The sequence below is a fragment of the Rousettus aegyptiacus genome, unplaced genomic scaffold (genome assembly GCF_014176215.1).
Source record: "Rousettus aegyptiacus isolate mRouAeg1 unplaced genomic scaffold, mRouAeg1.p scaffold_m13_p_12, whole genome shotgun sequence".
Lineage (NCBI taxonomy): Eukaryota > Metazoa > Chordata > Mammalia > Chiroptera > Pteropodidae > Rousettus > Rousettus aegyptiacus.
The window spans coordinates 31,506,564-31,530,030 of NW_023416287.1; the positions used below are offsets into that span (position 1 = coordinate 31,506,564).

Below are 23,467 nucleotides of genomic sequence, written 5' to 3' on the forward strand. Positions count from 1 at the left end.
GCTAGATATTCTTCTCAGGTTCTGTGGTTGGACATAGCTTCAACTAGTTCAAGGTTTCCAAGCCTGCTTGGCTGTAGGACTCACATAAAAAGTAGATTTTACATACATCTTCCAAGGCCCCACCTCAGACCCGCTCAGTCACAATCTCTGTGTGATTTATATCATCAGATAAATCTGGGAAACTTGAAACTAGGAGCTTGATCAATATATAATTGCATATTGGTATATAGGAAAGATTTATGGATGTGGATTGAGTTGATAATGTTTATTTCTAATGCTGGTCAACTCAAATATCAGAAGAGAAAATTGCTCTGACATGCTCTTTAAATTTTAACTTCTATGAGACTTCAGCTGAAGTAATTTTGAAATGATCATTTATTGAGTTATTACAATGTGCAAAGTACTCTTCTAATTTTTTTAATGTATTTACTAATGTTAATACAGAGAGGTGAAATAATTAGCCTAGAGCCAAATAAGTAATAAGTGGGAAAACTTGGTTTTGAACCTAAGAAGTAGGATTTAAAAATTTGCACAATTAAGCCCCAGAATGTATTGCCTGTGGCCACAAAATACTACATTCTTATTAACATGTTAGGCACTACTATACTAAGCACTTCTATACTTCAAATTTATTTACCAATCCCTACAAAGTAAGGTTAAGAAAGGCAAGTTTAGAAAGATTAAGTAATTTTCCCAGTTATCCTGCTAGTAAGTGGTATAACTGGTGTTGTTTGAAATTGGGTTGGCTTAACTCCAAAACTCTGTGCTCTTAACCACTCCCCTATATGCAAGAATGACATGTTTGAATATGCTGATTTCTTGTCATCTCTTCAATATATTTATTTTTACAAAAGTAATAGTTACCAGGATTTTTTGGAAGATAATTGTATAACACTTTAATGTCTACATTAAACAGTGTCTGCATTTAACAACTACATTAAAATACTTCAGTGTTGATATTAAATTTTAGAATAGATTCTGAAATATATAGTTCCTTGCCCCAGAAAGATTTTTAAAGAATAAATTGCTTACTCTGTTATTTGTTAGACTGGCTGAAAGCAGAGCACAGAATTAACAGTCTTTTAAGAGACTCTTAACTACATATTTTTTTACTATTAAAGGAGAGTATAGTTGGCGGATACTTAAGTTATTTTGTGAAGATTTGGTAAGAAGTTACATTTTTTTTTCATTCGAGCATAAACTATTTCACACATGTACATTTTTGTCACAGGTGAATGTTTTTATTTACTCTGAATTGACTTAAAATTTACCTTTACACATTTATTAAGGATTTAGTTTGAATCACTTTTTCCCCTCTTATTTGTCCCAAAATGAAGTGTTAATTGGTTTTAATGGCTCTTACTGCTACCTCTCTGTCTGGAACTTCTAAGGAAAGGTGAAGAAGTAGAGAAGAACTTGTGAAATTTGTCTGGGGAGGTGAGAAAGTTTAATGTGCTTGTGAACTAGCACACTTCTTCTAGCTAATATTATCTCACTATAATAAATATTGAAATCTAATTTTCACTCTTAGACATGACCTTTTAAGTATATTAGTTAACATTAAAAGAAGAATTTTCTGAAGAAAAATCTTAACTACATTCCTGTAGACCTGGAAAAGATCAGCACCTGATAAACCAGGAAATAAGAATGTCTTGTTTAAACATGTTTATAAAACCAGCAACTCGACCTCCCTCCTGCTCTCTTTTTTTAAAAGAGCAAGACCATGGGAATTTGGATTCACACCCAGAAAGGGATAGCCTGGATTATGCAATTTGCAGTTGCACTTAAACAGAAGACTATAGTTGCCTGAAATACATACCTAGATGTTAATGCTCTTTTTTTCCCCAGTAAAAATGATTCCCACCAGCAGGGACCAACTGAAACACTGTCCCTGGTGCTCATACACTGATACACTTTAATAACTCTTTGATTTAACAAGCAACCATCTAGATATTTGTTCTTATACAACAAAAGCATTTATTGGGATTCTAGAAAACATAAAGAAGACTTTTACCATTTTAACAGCTTTAAGATAATAACTTTTAAAAAAATTGTTATTTCTTATACTTTTTAGCAATTGACATTCCTACGTGTACATTTACCAAAAGGTAGCAGAGTAATGTAATGAGCCCAGTCCTGTGTTGGGCTGTGGAGAGATAAAAAGTATGCATTTATTAGTATTTGTTTCTGTAAAATCAATGCAGGGTACAGAGGGAAAATAGAAATGCACACAAGTGTGTTTATCTTGCTTTCCTGCTTCGCATTTTTTGTTATCCTATGTTCAAATGTTAGTTCTAATATCAACACCAGGCAAATGTTTCTTCATCATCAAAGGTGAAAATAAAATTTACTGGGTATTTACTAAGAGCTAGGTATGAGTTAAATGCTCAACTGGAAATATATATACATGATTTATTCATTGCAATTAGAGAGGCACTATTATGATCCTATTTTATAGAAGGTGAAACTGAGGCTTAGAAAGGTTGGCTAAATTGCCTAAGGCCATACCCCAAGTAAATGGCAGAAACTGTGCAAACCCAGATATATCTAATTCAAATACAATACTCTTGATCATCATCTCAAATATCAATCGCACATATAATTTAATAGACTGTTCTAGTATACGCTGTGTGTATACTTAGGTACAGGGTTTCACAATGAAGAGAACAACATAGTAAAGACAGATCTGGAGTTAAGATCCTTGCATTTGGAATCAAGTTGGTTTTGGGAGTCCTAATTCTACCATTTATACTGTATAACATTGGGCAAGTTGCATAATCTGTTTGAACTTTCATTTCTTTTGTGCATTGGGAAGTAAAGGAGATAATCATTGTGGAATGCTTAGTAAATTGTTTATGCTAATTATCATGAAGATAGTGATTAATATTCTACATTTGTAGAATGGTTTACAGTTTACAAAGAGCTTTAACAAAGATTGTCTCAGATGATACTTTGTTAAACAACCCTTTGAAGCTCATTCATTCTATTATTCACTTGCCCAGAAAATATTTTCTTGAGTATCTGCTAGATGCCAAGCATTTTTCTATAGGTTAGAGTGATTTAGCAGTGAAAGGGCAAGAGAAAAATTACTGGCCTTCATGGAGTTTACATTTTAATGAGGAATATGGATAATAATTTATAAGTAAAATATTTTATTTATTAGATAATAACAGTAATAAATGTAACATTTAACTCCTGTGTGGTGAGTGCTATAAGCCTTGCATAGCTCTGTAGTCAGAGCTATATTTTGATTAATAGACTAGCAGCATGTTTTTTCCATTATAGATTTTTTAAAAAACTGTAGACTAGTTATAGTTCAACTACAAACTTTTTTTCAAATTTTGTATTGTTTTAAAACAATGAAGGAATTGTTTAATTGTTAGTACACATCACCAGAATTCATGAAATCTCCTTTAGCTAGCTCTAGGATTCTGTGACATATTGGGTGTAAGCATGTAATAAATGTAGATCTCTAACATCTGTCTGTATCTACATATGGCTGGTAAGTATACTCCAAATAAAGCATTTCAGTAATTCAAAGATGATATTTAAAATATAATTAAATAATTATTGAAAAACGTTAAATAATCTTGGCATTTCTTTACCTTTGTACTGGATTATATGTCTCAAATTCAGCACTGAGCCTGGAGAACAGCTTCAGAGATCTGGCATTTACCATCTGGCTCTTAGAAGACACAAAGGGATCATGAAAAGGTGTTGTAGTGAACTCAAACATTAAGATTTGTCTGTAAACTCTGAGTTTAAATCTACTGAAAGCTGTAAAAAAGACAAAAGTTTATCCTTAGGGTAGTTTACAACTATTAAATATTGACCAGAAGTCATTATTTAGCATCATGGGGCAGAGGTCTGTAAGCTTTGGTAGAAAAATTCACATTTGCCCATTAAAATGTTTTGAGATTTAATCTTAAAAATGTCTTCTAGTTGTTATTTCAGGAAAAGAAAATAATGTTCTTTTTCTTAGACTTAAATTTCTTTTTAAAGTTATTGAAAAAACATTTCTGCTCACTATTTAAAGTGAGTGGTTAAGAGCTCAGGCTTCAGTAGCAGACAGAATACTTTGTTAACTACTTACTAACTATTTAACTTTAAGGATACCATTATAACTCCTAAATATACCTGGCATCTTTCCCCCTTTTTCTTCTCACCGCCACCATCCTATTCCTTATTACTATTTGTTCTTCATACAGTGACTACAGACCTTATTACAATAGTCTGATTCCCACACATCGTTCTCTTCTTTCTCTTCCTCCCCGGACACCCCCACTCATTTGCTTTTCTTGTATTAGAATGAAGTCGACTCCTTACCTTGACCTTGGCCTACAAGACCCTGCATGGTCTGATCCAGCCCCGCCTCACTGATCTCAGCTCTGTCTTGCTTATTGAGCTTGAGCCCCCTGACATTTTTCAATTCTTAAACTCACTAAGCTGATTTCTTCCTTGAAACTTCAACACTTCTTGTTTCCTGTGCTCAGAACACTATCTACCTCACTCTTCACATGGCTGACTCTTTATCCCACAGGTCTTAGTCTTTCCCTTACCACCCAGTCTAAAAAGGTTCTCCTGTTAGACTCATTCATAGCACTATATTTTTCCCTTCTATGACACCTGTAACAACTTTTCAATTTATATTCATTTAGCTTTTGGTCAATAGCTGAATTATCTGAATTCCTGCCTCCAACTATAACCTCCATTTCTTTTTGGTACACTGCTGTAGACCCAGCCCCAAGCACAGTTATTGAGTAGGTAGGTACTCAGTAAATAATTGTTAATGTTAAATGAATTAAGTATCTCTATGGCCTTTCAAAGTCTTAATTTTCTCATCTGAAAAATACAGTTAATAACTCCTATCTGTAAAGTTATCATGTGAATTAAGAGAGATTAAAATATATAGCATTTAGCACTGTTCTTGACAAAGTCCTCAACTAATGGTAGTGGCTGGAGCAGCAGCAGCAGTATCATGATCACCAGGCACTTAGTAAGTCCATGTATGTGTAAGCATTGCTAATGTTTATAGAACATATTTTTAAAAGAGAATTTTGTTAGACTTTTATTTACCTAGTCTTTACTATTTTTTTTTTAAATTATTAACATTGGCCCTCATATCTAGGAAATTTAAATGTGGAATTCCAGCCATAATTCTATGCCTTTTTAATGGAATGTTGGTATGAACTAGCCTCAGCTTTGTAATGTCACAATTATCAGAGCCATGCTGTACATTCAGATGGGTAATTACTTTGGGTAGTAATTTCCTAGACTGCCCCCCTCTCCTCTCCAGCCAGCTGGCATTGAAAAAGAAGCACTGCTTTTATATGTGCACACAATCAATCTGTAAAATCCCATTATCCCCAACTTCCACACTCCTGTGGTTGCATGCTTCCTTTTGAAGCCTCTTAAAAAAGAAAAAAAAAAAAACAACAAAAAACTTTCAAGGCAGCCCTAAAGTTTATTTCTAATCTCATTTCACCCAAATAGTATAAAATTGAGATGGGGGGTAGAAAGTGGGAAGGGTCCATAATGTGATTTGCTTACCCTTTCTCCTGCAATCCTATGATACTTGTGGGAAAACCTGAGAAAAGTTTCTGGGGGAGGGTAGAAATACTTCTTCAGTGTGTATTTTGAGATAAATTTGGATTTAATTCTGCTGCAATGGTCAAAGAATAGAGTTTAATGTAGTTATTCTAGTTCTTTTTATCTGTTCATAATGTTTGTACTATTTAAATAAGTTTCGTGACCTCTCATGACCAACATCCTTTTTAACTCTGATTATTTGTTAGAGTCCTAAGTGCAATGCCCTCCTCTGCTCTCCTTTCTGTTTTGTGCCTCTTTCTATCTAAGTGTTCGACCTCTTTTTTGGCCTTCTTCTAATTGCTTCCAGTTCTTTGATTTCAATAGTATTTTATTTTGGATTCCTTTTCCTTCTTCTGTCCCTACAAAGGGCAGGTGTTCCTGTTCTCTCTCCACTCATTTTTTGTTTGTGATCTCGTCCATCCTCTACACTTTAATAGTAACCTGTTAGACATGGATTCCCTTTCTTGATGCTGAGGACATGTCCCCAAACTCTCATTTCCAACTTCCTGATAGACATTCCAGAGGGATAACATAAAAATACTTTAACCTAAGGCAATTATAATTTATCATCTACACTGGGTCACTATGGAAGATTAAAGAGGGCACTCTTAATAATTAGCCAGTATAAAGCTATATTGTTCATATGATCAACTGTTCAAACCAAATATGTACAAAATACTCTGAAATTTGCTTTTCTAGTATTTTCCATCATTATTACCTCACCAACATGCTACCTGGCTGAAAGTCATCAGCTTCATTTTTTATTTTTCCTCAGTTTCCAATTCCTAGGAATTCTACCTTTCCTGTATCTGTTGAATTACACCTTTAAAAAAATCCACTGTTCAGTGCATTATTTCCTCTTCCAAGCCTTTAACTTGTCCTCTTACTTCCATATTCTCCTCATTTGTTCATCGTGCAATATTCCTTATGTTTACAAATGTTCGTAGAGTGCATTGATTGTTTACACACCTGCCAAAGAATATCTTGCAGACTTCTCATCTTGGAATTCAACACATTACAAAGCCTAACATAAAAACAAAAGCAAAAACTAACAACAGCAATAACAAAAAACTTTTCCAGCCTTACTGCCTTCATGGGTCCTATATCTCAGGTCCTTTATCTTACTCAGTAAATGTTTGGGGAAAGGCCAACCTCATCAGAATCACCTCTGGGGTTAAAAAAAATTAAATGCCCAGTCTTAACCTAGAAGATTTAAATTTAGTAGGTCTATATTGAGGGCTGGTTACCTTAATAAAAGCCTCCTTAAGTGATCACTATTTGATGAAACTAGTGGAGGGGAGGGGTATAGCCAGCATTAAAAAACATTGCCCCTATTTTCCTATCTCCATCGCTTTGTTCACCATTTTCTCCCCCATGACTCCTATTTACTTTTCTTGCTTTCTCTTTAAATACCTTCATATCCTTCAATAACCAGCCCTAATTTTACCTCTTTCATGAAGTCTTCCTTGATTCATCCAAACCGATGTAATTATTTTTCTATACTGCAATTGCAGTCAACTTTCATTACATTATGTGGTTATGCCTTGCAATCTGGAGACAGCGCACTTCTTGAAGGCAGACTTCTGCTATTTATGATATAGAAGACACTCAGTAAAGGTCATGTCTGTTGAGATTATTTGTAGGGAACTCTAGTTCTTAAGTGATTGATAAATGAGTTATTTTTGGTCAATTTAATCAAAGTCTAAAAGCATAAAATACAGTAGCTTTAATTCCAAGACTGTGCTAAATTAAGATTTGCTAATCATGCTAAATAAGGGAAAGCAATTAGAATTTTAAATGCCACTACTGTTTTCAACAGCAGATGAGCTAATATTAAAGTAAATTTAGTGGTGGTTTGGTTCCTTTAACACCCACACTTCAGGTGTTTTAAAGCATGTAGGTCTCTTTGGATTCTTCGTGAAAACTGTCATGTTGGCATATAGCTATAAAATGTGCTTTACTCAGAAACTGTAGTTAGTAAAGTAATTTTTTACTAGTTTCTTGGGCACAGGAGAATACTTTTAATGAATCAGACTTGCTGAAAGACATAGCATAGTGTTGTTTTTAATAGGGAATGAGAGCATAAGTACAGTGATTTAATGCAGTTACAACTGGTTGCATCCAAAAACAGTTTTTGATTTTGTTAAATGTTCAACAAGGGAGTGATTCGCCCCACCCCCTCTTTTTCTTTTAGCTCCCCCAGTGTATTCTTGTTAAATCTATAAGCTTTATATTCAGGATTGGATTTTTTTTCCCCCTACAATTTTCTCTGTTAGTACCCGATCAATAAAAATGGTGAACATTTAGTTTGGGATATATGCAAATGTATCTGTAATTAACTTAGTGCCTTTAAGATGATCTGTGGTTTGTTGTTTTATTGAAAGGATATGTATTTTTTTTTTTTTCGGCAAAGTGTTTGGATTTCATAGCAAGCCTAGGTAAGGAATAAGCATTTATTCAGTGTTGTCTCTATCTGCTGGTTTAAAACATGTGTCTGATTTACAGGTAAAATAATTTAAATACATGTATTAGAACACACACAACATTGTCTATGGTCATGAAAATATACACTAACTGGAAAATAGAATAATCTCTTGGTCTTTGGATTCACAGGTTTGTAGGGACTTTATGAAACCATTCAGCCCTTTCCCTGATTTTGGCAGAACTGTAGATGAACTACTCAAAACCTCAGGAAGCAAAATCAAATTTCCTTCAGAAAATATTTTCTATATTGATGTTAATCATATTTATCTTAGCTAAGTTATTCCTAGAAAACAGCTAACCTTCATAACAGAAGTCAAAAGATAAAGTATTGAGAAACATTTGAAGATGGCAATGAGTAATGAATGAGATTTCATAGGCAATCAGGGATATTTGTTAATACAGCAGAAGCAGCAATATCTAGCAAACCTCTGGAAACACATGGCTAACTTTTCTTGAATAGTAGTTAACTTAAATTTGGTTGGACATCATATAATTTTCATGTACATTGTCTCATTTAATCCTCACAACAACCCTGTGAGGTGGGTGATAGTAATAGCCCCATTTTATAGATAAAGAAACTAAGCTAAGAAGAATAAGTGGTTTGCTTCTAAGTATATACCTTGTAAGTGGTAGATCTGAGATTTCAAATCCTCTGAAACAAAATCACAGTACAAAAAAAATCCATTTTAAAAAATATTAGAGTCTCAAAGACAAAAAGTATCAGTCTTGGCTGCAGTAGACAAAAGACCAAAAGGTCACAAAACCACTTCTGAAGTTTTCCATCAATCCAATGAATAAATAAAATAAGAGTATATCCAAAGACTGTTAGGAAATTATTTAATGCATTAAACACTGAACTCTTTGTGAAGTAAAATGATAGACAAGATCAGTATATTGCTATTCTTTTATTTGTAGCCAATGTTTATTTTTATGCCTAGAAAAATACATGGGGTGCTTAGGACTAATGTGCTGGGCAATTAGCTACTTTTGTGACAGTAACATAATCCCGAAAAAGCAAGCACGATTATTTTGTACTTTTTTTTTGTTTTATTCAGCAATAAGACAATAATTTTTCATATTTAAGGAAGTATGAAAAATTTGTCAAATTTTAAAAGCTGAATACATGTAGCGTTGGATCAAGGCACATACAAGACTGGCCAAAGGGCGTACAATGCACTTTGGTTTTTTGTTGGAAAAAAAAATTATGGCAACAGAAAAGTGATGTGGTTTTTAAACAAATAATAGCTCACAATTCAATAGGAAGCTAGAAAGAAATGTTACATTACACGTTTATTATGTATTATGTGGAAAACTGTGACAGTAATGGGCAGTAATCTTGATCATTGTGAAAATAAATTGAAGATTTATGTACAACGTTAAAACATTTCATATAAACCAGATCTAAATTTGATTTCTAGTATTTATTTTTCTTTTAAATTCTCACTTATTTAAAGTACTACTTTCTCTGCGTTGTTGAGGGGAAAGTCTCATGGTTGCACTACCTTTTTAATAATACATATAAGGTTTTTTGACACCTTTATGATAAAAAAAAAAACCTCAAGAATTATGTCTTTAAGGTTCACTTTTCAAAAATCAGGATGGTATAGGCAAAACCCAAATGCGATTCTGGTATTTGTGTTCATTATGCTATTCAAGGCTAAGTTTTTATGTTTTTCTAAGTACAGATTTCCCCCTAAATTGAAAACATGCTTACTTTATTGTTTCTGTGAAGTCTTTTATTCTCAAAGCTCTGTTAACAATGGCTTTAATAGACTTCACACTCCTTTAATGCCAGCTGATGTATTCAGTTCAGAAGATATGCCTACTTTCTTAAAGATATTTAATTTTTTAAGAGTAAAAATGGAGATATGCAGCAAGTTTGATATTGCCCATTACTTCACATAATTTGATATATTTAATACCACTGGGATAATACAAATTTAATAATTGGAACATTATTTCATAAATATTTTTTGAAATTTAATTTTTCTCATTCAGCTGGTTTTTTTTATTTTACATTTTATTAATACCAAAGTGAAAAATGGCCTGTGCTTATACTACAAGGATCTCATGTGAATGCAGTCCTGATTGTTCAACACAGCAAGAAAATTCACTTTCACAGTCAACAAGTCATCTTACTCAGTAGAACACAAAGTAAATGGTTTATAACTTCAATATTTGCAAGGAAAATACAGTACAAATTACTAAAAAATACTAAAATATAGAATTGTGTTCAGGCATCTCTACTACATCAATCGCAGCAGTAACCTGAAATTTGAAACTTTTAATAAAAAGTTCTTAAATATAAATTATATGGCAAATGTACAGTACATTGCTTTTTTCAGTCTCTTTTTCCAGTGTTTTGCAGTAGAACAGGGTTCCTCCTATCACCTTCTATAAGTTTAAAAAAACCGAAACACAGTCTGCTGCCAGCCCTCCGGCATCATGAGTGCGAGTGGTCCGAATCTGGAATACCACTGTCTCTATAGCTTCGGTTACTACTGCTTTCACTGTGATTGTTTTTGTACAGATTCATCCCATTAGGAGGAAATATGGTGTGTATTACAAATTCCTCCTTTGAGATTGGTTCATTGCTTATTGGTAACATCTGAAAAGAAGTCTCCCTGATTTCCAGGATGGAGTTGTCCTTCTTAGTTCCAGCTTCCGCATAGTCATCCTTTCTTCGCCTTCCTTTGCTGTATGCACAGTTCCTTGAGAAGAGTGATCCGTTCCTATGAACATACCAACACACTAAAGCAAGAAGGCCAATGGTCACGAGGGCCACCGCCCCACCAATGATGGCAGCCAATGGTAAATTGGGGTTTTTGTAAGGTTCTTTCTCTTGCTCTCGATTAAGGGTGGTTGTAGGGTTGTACATTCGAAGGGGTGCAGTTTCAGTCTCAATACAAACAGGAGTTTCATCAAACAGGTAGAGGTTACTGGTTTCCATGGGAACCATGCAGACTCGATAGGGCGAATCAGGCTCCAGGGCTGTGACCAAGTATTCACTGCGTTCCCCTGTTACAATTGTTTCTGTTATAGATCCAAATGCTGGGCTATGGCCCAGTTTGAGCCAGCTGAGTCTTAAAGCAGTCATAGGTAGGATAAGTTTCCAAGAGATATGAATTGTGTCAGAGGTGACAGATTTCACAGTAATTATAACTGTTTTTCTTGCTGGACTCCCGGTGGTTTGCTGATCCCTAGCGAGCTTGGGGTTCTTAATGTCAGGTTGTTTGGTGACTGGAGCTGGCCACTGCCCTTGAACAGGATACACTGTGTTGGCTATTGCAGTAGTTATCTGAATGGTGCTTACGATTTCACTGTCCTTACAATCAAACAGTTCTGCATTGAGGTCCTTGATAGCCATCCCCCGAACTTTTTCTGGGGCTTGGCACATGAGTCCACGCACATTGACCTTCACAGGTAGTGACTGTAACCAGTCACGTACCCATTTCATCTTGCACCCACAATACCAGGGATTGTTGCGAAGAATCAGTTGAGTTATGTTGTCCAAATCATCAAAGATACCCTGAGGTAAATTACTTAGGTTGTTATTGGACATATCGAGTCGATACAGCTGCCTTAGATAAGAAAAAGCATTTGGAGGCACCCGATTAATGTGGTTGTCTTGAAGATAAAGCTTCCTCAGGTTTGTACCTGGAAGGTTTACTGGTGCAGCGGTCAGGGAATTCCGTACCAGTGACAGTTCTGTTAAGTTGACTAGGTTGAAAAAAACTTTATCACCTAAACCATGGTTATTCAACAGGTTTCCATCCAAAACCAGGCGTTTCAGACTAGTGAGACCTTGAAGAGAAGGTGATGAAATAGTGGATATGCGATTATCATCCAAACGTAGTTCTTCTATAGTCCTGGGCAAACCCCAGGGGATTGTGCTAAGGTGATTACGAGACAGGAAAAGCAGTCGGAGATAGTTGCTGTCTCGGAATGCCCCTTCTTCAATGCTAACAGCAGAGACGGAGTTATCGTCTAAATGCAATTCTTCTAGATAGGGAATTTTTGAAAGTGAATCATAAGTGATAGTCCTTATGTTATTTTCTTGCAAATGTAATTCTTTTACGTACTTTGGTAGGTTGGTAGGAAATTCATCTAAACTGTTACGGTATAGGTATATTCTTTCTACTTTCAGCAAGTTTTTCAAATCTGAAGGAATCCCAGCATTATTTATTTGGTTGTTCTGAAGGTAGAGAATTGTAGCATCCTCTGGTATTCCTGTTGGAATGGATGTCAGAAAGCGATCATTACAGTAAATGAAACCTGCATCACAGCGGCACACAGATGGACAGGATTTAGCCATAACTGGAAGAGGTGCCATCTGAAGGAAAAGCCCAATTTTAGTCCCAATGAGGAAGATGCTCCAGGCTGGGCTGATCATGGTCAGCAGTATTGATGTCTTTACACAAGGTAGCTTCAGAGCCCTAAAATAGAATGAGTTAAGAAAAGAGAAAGCAATCAGACCAGCATACTTAAGATAGTATTCTAAATAGGCATAGAAATTAAACCATCTATAATTACTTTCATACTTAATTTTTGTGCATGCTTATGGTTTTTTACTAGCTAATAATGAACACAATCATATAATCTCTTTACTTTAAATGTTTCTGGTATTAAGAATCATGTCCCAAATACATTTAATTTTGAAATGTTAAATTTAATTGTTATCGAATATTCGAAAACATTTTTATACCACTTGATATCAATTTTGTAGTCAGTCACTGACCAATATTCATAATGAAGTGACATAAGGAAACAATGCTAAATTTAAAGGTAATAATGTTATTCTTAAAAACCAAAATTTAGTCTATCTTTTATTAAGTTGACTATATGGGTATAGTCAAATATAGTAAAATATTCTCTCACTTTTCAGGAATAGTTACACACCTCTTGAAATCCTGAGGCAAAGCTAATTGTTTTTTCTTTTTTTTTGATTATTGATGTTATTTATTATTATTATTATTATTGTTATTATTAAACATTGTTAATAGGTATTTCTAGCAAATACATCATAAGAAACCTTCTCCCATCAACTTTAAGGAAGAAAAGAATTACATAGCTAACACATCTACCTAATCCAGGTGGAAAATTCCATTTCACGTTAAATTAGTTCTTGCTTTTATTCTCATTTTGTTATGTTTCATACTACATGGTTTAATGGCTTCATGCATATGTTTCATTATATTCAATACTATAATGTTTTCACGATATATTTATCTTTCTTCAAGTTCTAATCTAGATTATGATTCAACTTTCCCCATGCCTGAGGACTCATAGGTTTATACTGATCTGTTGTGTAATATAATTTCTTCTGCACCTTTAGGTATTAATTAGCCTTCATAATTTCAGGCATGAAAATAAAAGACTTTAATATTTTTCCTACCTTATTGAACGATGTGAGTAAATTTTGCGTGAGTGAAAATCCAATGCACATATATTATTTTCCTGGTGAGGGGCTGGGACTTATAAACTCTTGTTTAGTCCTTGGAAATGTTCTTCACTGTTTATTCAAGTAATCTTATGCCGCACACACCTCCAGATCGGGCTCGCAGTTGTCAATGAAATTCCAGCTGTGGTTCAGCATGGTGGGTAAGCTCATTAAATTGGGGACCAGAAACAATTCAGCTTCCTGTTACTATGTAGAACACATGGCTTCCTATTTTTTTTTCTTTCTGATAGAGTTTCTGTGTGAAGGTTTCTTTTGTGTAGCTTAATTCCCTTAGTGAAAATTGCTTTCTTTGAAATTCTTATTGGCTCTTCTGTGCAATGTGGTCAGAGATAGTAACTTCAGATCCTCATGAAGAAAGCTATTCATGATGCTAATGCCTATATAATAATAGGTTTTTCAGGCAGTTACCCCCTACCTTTATTCCTATCCAGGATTATCCAAGTATAAACTTTTACAGTAGCTACATCCTGAAGTATGATTACCTGCTGTGAAATAGCTATTTCCAGCTTTTGCTTCTTGCTGCTTTCTTAGAATATCTGGTGCAGTCACGTTATGCAAAAACAGGTATTCTTTTTTAAGAGGTAAAGAAAACTTAATTCAAATATTCTTCGTGGAAAAAAGGAAGCGTACTAGATTTCCTTTATATATCTTCCTTAAAATATACTGGGTCTGAGCATTTCCTGTGAAAGTAAAAGGTTTTAATGAACTTCTAATAATGAACTGTAACATACCAGAGAAATTTCCTAGAAATTTACGTTCAATTCTTTCTTCTTTAAGCAACACATCTTTCATTACAGTAGTTGGTTTAAAAAAAGAAAAAAGAAAAAGAAAAGAGAGAGAGAGAGAGAGAGAGAGAGAAGATAAACTCTTTGTTTTTTACTTCTCATTTTGCTATATGAAGTAGAAGCTGAAGTTGAGATTGTCACCAAACAGATAATTTCTACTGTTAACTGATTATTAGTGTCACTTTGAATTGAACACAGAAGCAAAGCTTCATTCAAGAAGCAGTAAGCCCCTTCCATGGCTTTTGAATTCAGGTCAGGCCAATCTTTAAAAGTTCACTTTTACATCTGAGATATAAAAAGATAAAGTGTATGAAAAGAAGAAAAATACATGTCAGAGAGGTGAGAAAATACATAATAAGGATTGTGACAGAAATTTCATGGTAACTTATTAGACATTTCTGAATATGATTTTACAGTTATTCAATCTACAATTTAAAGGGTTGAGAAGTGTTTTCTTTAGAAGCTTTTATTTGTATTAGTTCAGTGCCCTCTTTAATTCTTCCTGCAGGCCTCAATTTTTCCAAATGTGAATGCGACCACCATCACCTTCCTTCTTATAAGTATTTCCTGAGGAATAGTTGATGACCTTAAAACTCTAGTTACTCAGGTGTTCTTAGCCAAAAGTCATTAGTTTTTCAGGAGACTATACTTATAGTTTTCTTCTAGCAAACTGAATTTGAGAAGTCTGTATTTGAAATGGAAAGGAAGATATTTCAATCTATCTCCTTGTAATAACCATTCGGGAAACATATCAAAACTTGGCAAGGCATTTCTCTCTAGGTTCAAACATAAACATGCCATTTTCCAATAAGTGTATTTTTCATTTCTGAAACATGATTTAAGGCTTGACCAAAGAGACCAGCGATTTAATGATGACTGCTTTGTCCATTATCTAATATACATGAAGATATTTTTTGGTGGATGTGGGGAGATGGGTAGGATCAGTATCTGTTATCCAGGGTTACCTGCTCAGGGGCTTTTTGTACATTCTGGGAACATTAGAGTATCATGGAAATATTCGATGCTGAAATTAGAACTAAAGCAGAAGCAATTTGCTTCTCTCCCAGTAATTACCTAGTATCCAACAAGGATAGCATCTGTTCCAGAATTCAAACACTACTGAAAGTGAATGTTAAACAAGGCAAAAATTTGTGTTTCTGGTTCTTTTTGAAAATTTAATTTCTTTTAGCTTGCCCCCAGATACCAATGCTATCATAGACAGACTGCATTAACAAAAGGAAACTTAAAAATTTACAGATACATTTAATTTATTATTTAGGCAACTTGAATCAAAAATAGCAGTTAGTAGTTAGCTAAAGTAGTCTCAAGTGGATATCGCAAAGTGCCCACAGAGGAAAATTTAAATGATTTATTGTTTAATGTGAGGTTTTACTGTGACGCCTTTAGGGCTTCGCTCATTATTGTTGACTTTTAATAGTACATTTTCTTGAAAACTGTTGCTTTCTCAGTAGATGAAAATGGAAAACTAAGCTGTTGAAATTATAATTTAAAAGTTACTTTAAAAAGCATCTGCTGTAAATGTTTTCTAAGCTTGAAAATTATTTACTTTCTAAAATAAGTGGGTTAATTTGAGCTTAGAAAACAAATGCTTTTGTTGAATTGCATTAGAAACTAATTAAAAAACACTATACAAATCACAAGTGAGAACCTACTGAAAATGTCAGCAGTAATGAGGCATTTCTCATATTCCAGGACATACTCTAAGTTGAGAAGATGAACCTGATGAATAGGGATTGAAAGTTCTTGACTGTGTCTAGATTGTATCCAAGTGATGACCATTATGATAGCCAGAGATAAAGCTTGTATCTGAACTATAAATATTTGATCAAAATCAAACTCTAAGGATATATATTGATTTTATAATTTTAACCAAGAGAAAGGAAAAATATTCTAAATTGGTGTGAAAGGAAGGAAGATTAATTTGTTTATTTTTCCTGTTTCACAGATGTGAAACTGCTTTCTCTGTTCCATTTGCTGTGCAAACTCACATTGCCATTAATACCATAGTGGTAATAATGTGGGATTAATAGAAAGCCTTAAATCTCATTAAATTCTTGGAAAATGCCAGTTTCCCCAAAACTTCATTAAAATGAAAGGCAAAAACATTAAAACAGTTTTCTGTGGAAAGGATACTCTTTTAGACGTGAAGATTCCCTCACCAGACCCTACTCCTTTTACTTAAGCTCAAAACAGTTCAATTCCTCTTTGACTATGTTTTATAAATTATATCTTCTTCCCTTTTATATTTGAAACTACAGGCTAATCAAGGTTTTGTTTTGTTTTGTTTTTGTTGTTGTTTTGCATATTAAAGGCTGTAATGATCTCTCCATCTAAAATAAGCAATCTTGCCCCCAGCTTAGACTTCCCTCTTTCTGAGCTGGTTCTACATATTTACGTACATAGAGACATGTAGTTGAATGTAAATGATGAAAAGAAAAATGACCCCCACTGGCATGGACAGTGTGGCCAGGTTTCCACAACATCAACTTCAGAGCCTTTATTTATGTGTAGCCTTGAAAGAGGCCATTACTTCTGAACAAAAAGAAATTGATTTTTTAGAAAAATCGTGTTAATAGGGTAACCTGGGGGGAAACATAAATGGAGCCCTGGCTACTTAAAAGAATGTTTTTAAATTGTTTTAAATTAAATCATTACTTCAGTATATTGCATTTAAAACTGTAGAAAAAGTAAGAAAAACATAATCACTTCACTGGGATCTTTTAATATGGATCTTTTCTATTCTCTTTTTATAAATAAAGATTGTGGAGTTTTTTTTTTTTTTTAAAGCATTTACAATGTAATCATCAAGTCTGTGAAAAGCCTTAAATTTATTTTCATGATACACCTAAAAAAGTATGTAAATAAATAAGGATGCTAGCATTTTTAGATATGTTAAGAAAATTAATATAATTCAAGAAATTGTGTCTGAATAGAAGACTTGTATTTAAATAAAATCAAGAACTTGAGCCCATTTATATGTTTATATGATTCCTTTTCTGCCACTATAATATTTTGGAGGTGGGAATGTTTGAGATGAAAAGATATTTCTCACGTTTTGATCACACTTAGATTAAGATTACATTATATATTGATATTGCTAACTTCCTAATTCCTTTATTTGCTAATTTTGATTTAAATTTACTTTGATTTGAAATCATCGCTCATTTATTAAAAATCTTAAACCAGATTTCAGTTTCTTTTTAATGATTTGCCTGACATCATTTTTTAATGCTGAGAATTTTTAAAAATATTAGATATAAGAGTAGAATGACATGTAGAACTTTCAATCCAAATTAATTTAATTGCATTATTATTTTGAGTAGAAGTATAAGAATGAAAAAAACCCATGCTTAATCAAATTTATCCAAGTCTGTGAATATTTCTAGGTAAATTAGAATTTATGCAATCATAATCTAGAGTATTAAGAAAGGAATTTATTTACAAAGGCTTAAATTGCTGCTAAAAACGCACAACAAAATTATCAATCTGTGAATGCTAAGTCTTTGTAATAACATGGTAATTCAAATAAACTACATATACGGTTAAACTGAAAAACTGGAGTATATCACGTTAGTTGATAGTGACAGCAAAATGCTTTCTAAGCAGCCTGTCTGGTAGTTAAATTTTCCACGATCATCAGATTTCAGGAAAGTTCCAATTCTTTTGTTTAATGCTAGGCAAGCAGAAGGACTTCTAACTCTCCTCTTGAGAGTCATGAAGTCTAAAGGATTTGCTGAGAGGCAGAGAAGCAAGTGTGTTTCTTCATACTTAGTTTTATCCAGACTATTTTCTAGGTTGAAGAAGTTCTTGTTTTATTTACGCAAAATAGAGGATAAAAGTTCCAAAGCAAAGGATTTTTACTTTCTCCTTTTGTTACTGGTTCTTTTCCCTAATAGGTTTGTGATAAATTAATCAAATTCTGCTTCATTTATTTTGGCTTGTAAAGTTAAATGGAGCATCCTTAACACAAAAAGGCAAACTGGGATGTTATCTTTTCATCATAGTGAATGCTGCTTCCTTTTATGATATTAAAACCAGACTAAATAAATTAGAGAACCAAGACTTGTAAGACTGAATAAGACATTAATTTAGAGAGTGGTGAAGGTGAGCAGTAGAGAGGTTGGGGTAGGGTACATGCTTTAAGTTCGCGTTAACTTTTAAGCAACTACAGTTAAACCTGTGCTTACTTTTTCTGTTAAACCAGAAGTATTTTCTCATTTCAAACCTGAAATTCTTTTTTCAGTGTTGTGAACACAATTTGGTTGATGTGCTTAATATTTCTAATATTCAAATTTTCTTACACTAGTACAACAAATATTTGTCTACTATGTACCAAGCACTGTGGTGGTTGGTGAGAACCTCCAAGATCATAAAACACCCTGTTTTCTCATGTTAGAGAATCATATTATTGATTTAAAACAAATGAAGACGAAACAAATCACCAAGGCCTAAACTGATCAATCCACAGTCCAGTGGCACACTTTAACCAAATGTGGTCTGTGGGTTTTCTTTTCAAAGTTGCCACGGTAACTTGTGCACAAGAAAAGTGAAATGAAGAACAAAAGCTGTCATTGTCTCATCAAGTGAGAGCAATTTCTCCCTTCTCTCATTTAAACAGACTAATACTTAAGAGCTTTTTATACATTCCTGATACTTGATTTGGGGGTAGGAAGGAGATTATGCATATGCAAAATGAATGCAAATTTAGCAAATGCTTAAATTATGTTTCATTCCTTTTTACTTAAAATCGGTTTTCTCTGGAGTTCTTGTCAGTAAATCAAAATCGTGAAACCTTTTCTGTGCAATATAAACATGGTTTTCAAAACTTTTTTCGTGTAATGTTTTACTGTTTAATGTTGTTGATCTGCATACTGAAACTGGAAAGTGCTTTCTGAAATGTATATTTCTTAAGAGAAAGAAGAGTTTTTCCATAAGACATTTACAAACCATCTCTTTCTTGGAAAGTGGTTTGTTGATGTATAAGTTCTTGAAATGGTAGAATATTAGAAGTTGAGAAACAGCCCTTTTTATGTTCTGAAGAGAAAAATGTAGTTTTGAGAATTAATATTGCTGAGAGATTTACTGTAGAGTTTTTGCCCACTGGGGGGTGGTACACTCTACCAGAACACTGCTTTCAGAAACCACAAGTCAGATGTGGGCTGCTGCCGGCCAGTTTTTCTCTGGTTTAATTACAACAAAGCCTCCCGTTGAGAAGAACAGTGAAGGCCTCTGGGGCAAAAGGTGGGGGGAGGAGGGGGCGGCGGTGGGAAGTGAGGAGGGAAAGGGGAAAGAGGGGAAATGGAGGGAAGAAATTACAGCCTTTGAAAATGTACTGAATCTTATTTCCCTTGTTGACTTCATTTATGGTAGTCTTCATTTGACTTTCAATAATTATTTATAATGCCATTAAAATAAATTGGGTGAATAAAATAATATTTAGGAGGGGGTTTATTCAGAATTTTTAAGTTAGTTTTAGATTTTGCCATTAATCACAGTCTTTGTTATGTAGCCCACCCACCTTTAAAAATGGGGGAAAGTTAGGCTTCACTGAAATGGCAGTTTTAAACCAATTTTTTAAATGACCAGATTTAATTTAATATCTGTATGAACATTGACATATCAAAAATTAAAAAAAAAAGAAAGAAGCATTAATACAATATTAATACAAGGCAAGTTCTCTTCTATTGATTCTTCTAGGATTTAAAATTATTCAAAATAATCCAGAAAGAGGAGGCAACCTTAGGTTTTATGGCCAAGTAAAGCGCAGACAATTCTCCACAGTGCACTTGCATGTTTAAAGCTGATAATTGTATTTTTCATCTAGAGACACTGAGTGTTCATTAGGGTCTTGTGTCCCTAGGCAGGAGATGCTGAATGTAATTGGAGTTTCTATTTGATTGGGCAATATAATCTAGAGAAGAAACTGGGATAAAGATAATTAATAGCTTACTAACAAAGTCTGACAGCCACAAGATTTCAACCAAATTTATTTCACACTGCTTCATTTAGCTCTGAAAAAGTTTTGATAGAATTGGTGGCTCCTTAATTAACATTTGAAAGCAAAAGGAACATACCTTGTATTTTGCTGCCACTTTCGGTTATGACAAATTTTCTGTTTTTCTCTTTTTTTTTTAAATAAAAACTTTATTTGCTGTCCAATTAAGTATTTCACAAATGCTAATGTTAGGAAGTATTTAATTGGACATTGTGAACCTAACCATTAGTGATTTAAAAGGTGGTAGGGGGACAAACAGAGAAATGAAAAGCCCGATTAATAACTGATGGTTAGTATTATACAGAAACACAATATTTATGAAATTATTTTGTTTATTCACTCAAAAATGTCTTTGTCGATCCTTTCACTTGATTTGTTTTGGCAGCACGCTATTTAAAAAAATTAGATGTGATTTTTCTACTCAAATACATGCAATCTTGTTTCTTTGTAATCTTGTTTTTTAGTTCAGGATAATAAGAATATGTATGTGTTTGTGTATGTACATGTTTATATGTCGTGTACACACATGTATTTGCAAACCAAGTGGCATATCTTTGATTTAATATTCTTATAGAGTAAAGCCTAGCATATTATTAATAATATTGGTAGTAATGGTAATATTAGTATTTTGTAGTACTTTTAAAGGATTAATTTCTTTACTCATTTCAAAAGAGACTAGTATCAATCATCTGTCACTTTGGGGCAAGCATTAGTGGTCTTATCTGAAAACAGACAAATTCATTCTTTATGTTTATGCTGGTCAGTATATTCTTATGCAATTAGTGGTAAAAGAAAGGCATTGCTATAGCTGCAGCACTTTTCTAGTGGCTTTATTCATATTATTTTCTGCTAATGAAATAACAGGTATGTGCATTTTAGAGCCAGTAGGTTTAAGAAAATTCAAAGTAGCTAATTATTAAAACCATTAGAGAATTTGGTTTCATAATTGGCAAATATCAAGGCTTTCCTTTTCTTTTTAATTTTAAATAATTAATTAATTAAAAATCCCCCTCCCCAATGTTGAGAAAATATAGGCCTGTTGCACTCTTTCCCTTAATGCAACCATTTTGTTGCAGACCCAATTCACTGAATTTTTTTTTTCAGAAGATACATTTAACTATTTTTTGAAAACTTTATTGTTTAAAAGTATTTATTTCAGTATAAGCTTTTCCTATATTATAAATTGGAAGCAAATGGATACTCTACCTATCCCACTTGATGAGAGCTCTACTCATTTCCTTCACCCCTGCCACGGGGAACTCACTGCATACATCAGGCATAGCTTCCAGGCTCAGCTTTGTTAGCTTTTCTGAGTAGACTTTGCCAATCAATATGCGAGTCACACACTACATTTGCCGAAGCAATGGATTTTGGCGTTTTACAGGAGATGGGATACGGTTTGGAAGAGTCTCCCCCTCCTCTGAGTTAAATTCACTAGTTGAGATTTGCAAGCCTGAAATGCTTGAAGCAGCTCTGGTAGGATAGCAGTACAAGCTTTCAAATCTAGGTGTAGCTGTTAATCCTTACAGAGGCACACAAGTCTCCAGGAGTAGCTCTGCTAGCTGTGAGCAAGATGTATGCTTCTCATGTACTGCGTACTCATGGGCTGAGGGATTATTGATTTTCTTTCACAGTTGTAAAAACAGAAATTGGTGATCATACCACACATACAGTACACACCAAGTTAGCAAGACCTTTCGCTTTCCTCTCTGTGAAAAAATATGCCTTTTAGTCTTTAATATTTAACTTTCCAACTTAATGTTTTCCGTAAGGCTCTGTTTAATAGCAACCTACACAAAACAAAATAACCATTTACTTTTTTTTTTTTTAATGAAAGAGGTTTTAAGAAACTTCTTGCATTTGGCTATATAGTCAGATTTTTCCTTGTTGGCTGGCACGCACATATATTGCTCGTACCGGTGACAGAGCAAACGTTTGTATTTGGATGTCTCATGGTACCAACTCGTTTCTTTCTAGAGAGTAAAACCAAGCAAACTTTCTGGGACAACATAGGGAAAAACATGGGAAACACTTACCAGGAAGACGAGAAAAAGCAATCCCATGTATACTGCTGCTATAGCTGTAATTCCACAGACGGTGAACTGGAGTAATAACCCTCCCCCTCTCCCAAGCTCCAGGTCCAGTCCACACAAAGCCGACGGCAGCTGCAGCCTGAGCTTGTCCTGCTTCGGATCACTCCTACACTGAGGAGTGAGTGAGGGAGCGCATTCCAGTTTACTGCACACAGCCCACCTCCAAGTCTGAAGTTAAAGCTTCACCTCGCAGTGGTTGAAGAAGGGGGTGATGTCATAGATGGGCAGGACTTAGCCGAGCTCTTATTCAGTGAGGTAACTGGATAATCAGGCAGATGAGCTTTGCAAACGCTAGAGGGAGTGAAAGAAGCCAAAATGAGGCTCTCCGTCTGCCAAAGCTAGCATGCCATTTGGTTTGTAGGCAGCCTTTTGGAATCTCAACATTTTCTAAAGTTTACTACAACAAGGTCGTGGTAGCAAGTTTCTAAAAAACACAAACATGTTCGAAGGATAGTTGTAAGATTACGATAAAAAAGCACAGGTTCTTTTTATTTTTAAGCCATCCGTATTAAAACATTAAATAAAACATTATTATTGACCAATTACAATAACGTTATAATTATGAAAGCTAGTCATCCCAACTGTGAATATTTATTTGACAAATGAATAGAAAATAGGTTCAGATAAATAACTGATTTATTTAAGGGAATGAGAACAAGGATGTCAAAAGGTAAAATAATTAAGTAACCAGATCCTTTTCCTGAGAGTAATGAGTAAGTTATTGTTCTCATTCTATATATTTTTTAGGAAATAAAAAATATTTTTACATACTTTAACTTTTCGTCCATCTTCTTTAGAGCCCAGTAGATATTGCATTTTTCATATTTAGGTGATCTCCCCTAAAATGAAAAGTTTGAGCAAAATTAAATAGAATACTTTCCTTTCTGATATGTTTTTGCTGCTCTGAACATGGATTAAGATATAAAATTTTAAGAAGGAAAAAGAAAACCTTTCGAGGATGGTTTTGTGCGTATTATTTTAATTTAGGTACATGGACAATTGCAAGACAGACATTAGAAATGTCTATATATAACTACCA

General features: G+C 34.0%; 2 protein-coding genes across 7 annotated transcripts in view; one reads left to right on the plus strand and one right to left on the minus strand.

Moving 5' to 3' along the window:
• Window positions 1-23,467, plus strand: part of MACROD2 (mono-ADP ribosylhydrolase 2) — a 1,752,897-nt gene that overhangs the window by 236,957 nt on the left and 1,492,473 nt on the right. The window lies entirely within an intron of this gene.
• FLRT3 (fibronectin leucine rich transmembrane protein 3) lies at window positions 8,964-22,580 on the minus strand. Of its 4 annotated transcripts, XM_016125003.2 has the most exons (4): window positions 22,372-22,580; window positions 14,017-14,214; window positions 13,469-13,655; window positions 8,964-12,509 (listed from the first exon to the last, which is right to left on the minus strand). In XM_016125003.2, the coding sequence occupies exon 4, from the start codon at window positions 12,464-12,466 to the stop codon at window positions 10,517-10,519; it is 1,950 nt and encodes a 649-aa protein (XP_015980489.1). In that variant the 5' UTR covers window positions 12,467-12,509; window positions 13,469-13,655; window positions 14,017-14,214; window positions 22,372-22,580; the 3' UTR covers window positions 8,964-10,516. The 4 variants fall into 4 exon arrangements, with proteins under 4 accessions (XP_015980489.1, XP_015980490.1, XP_015980487.1 ...); XM_016125004.2 differs by lacking the exon at window positions 13,469-13,655; XM_016125001.2 differs by having other exon boundaries at window positions 13,469-14,214.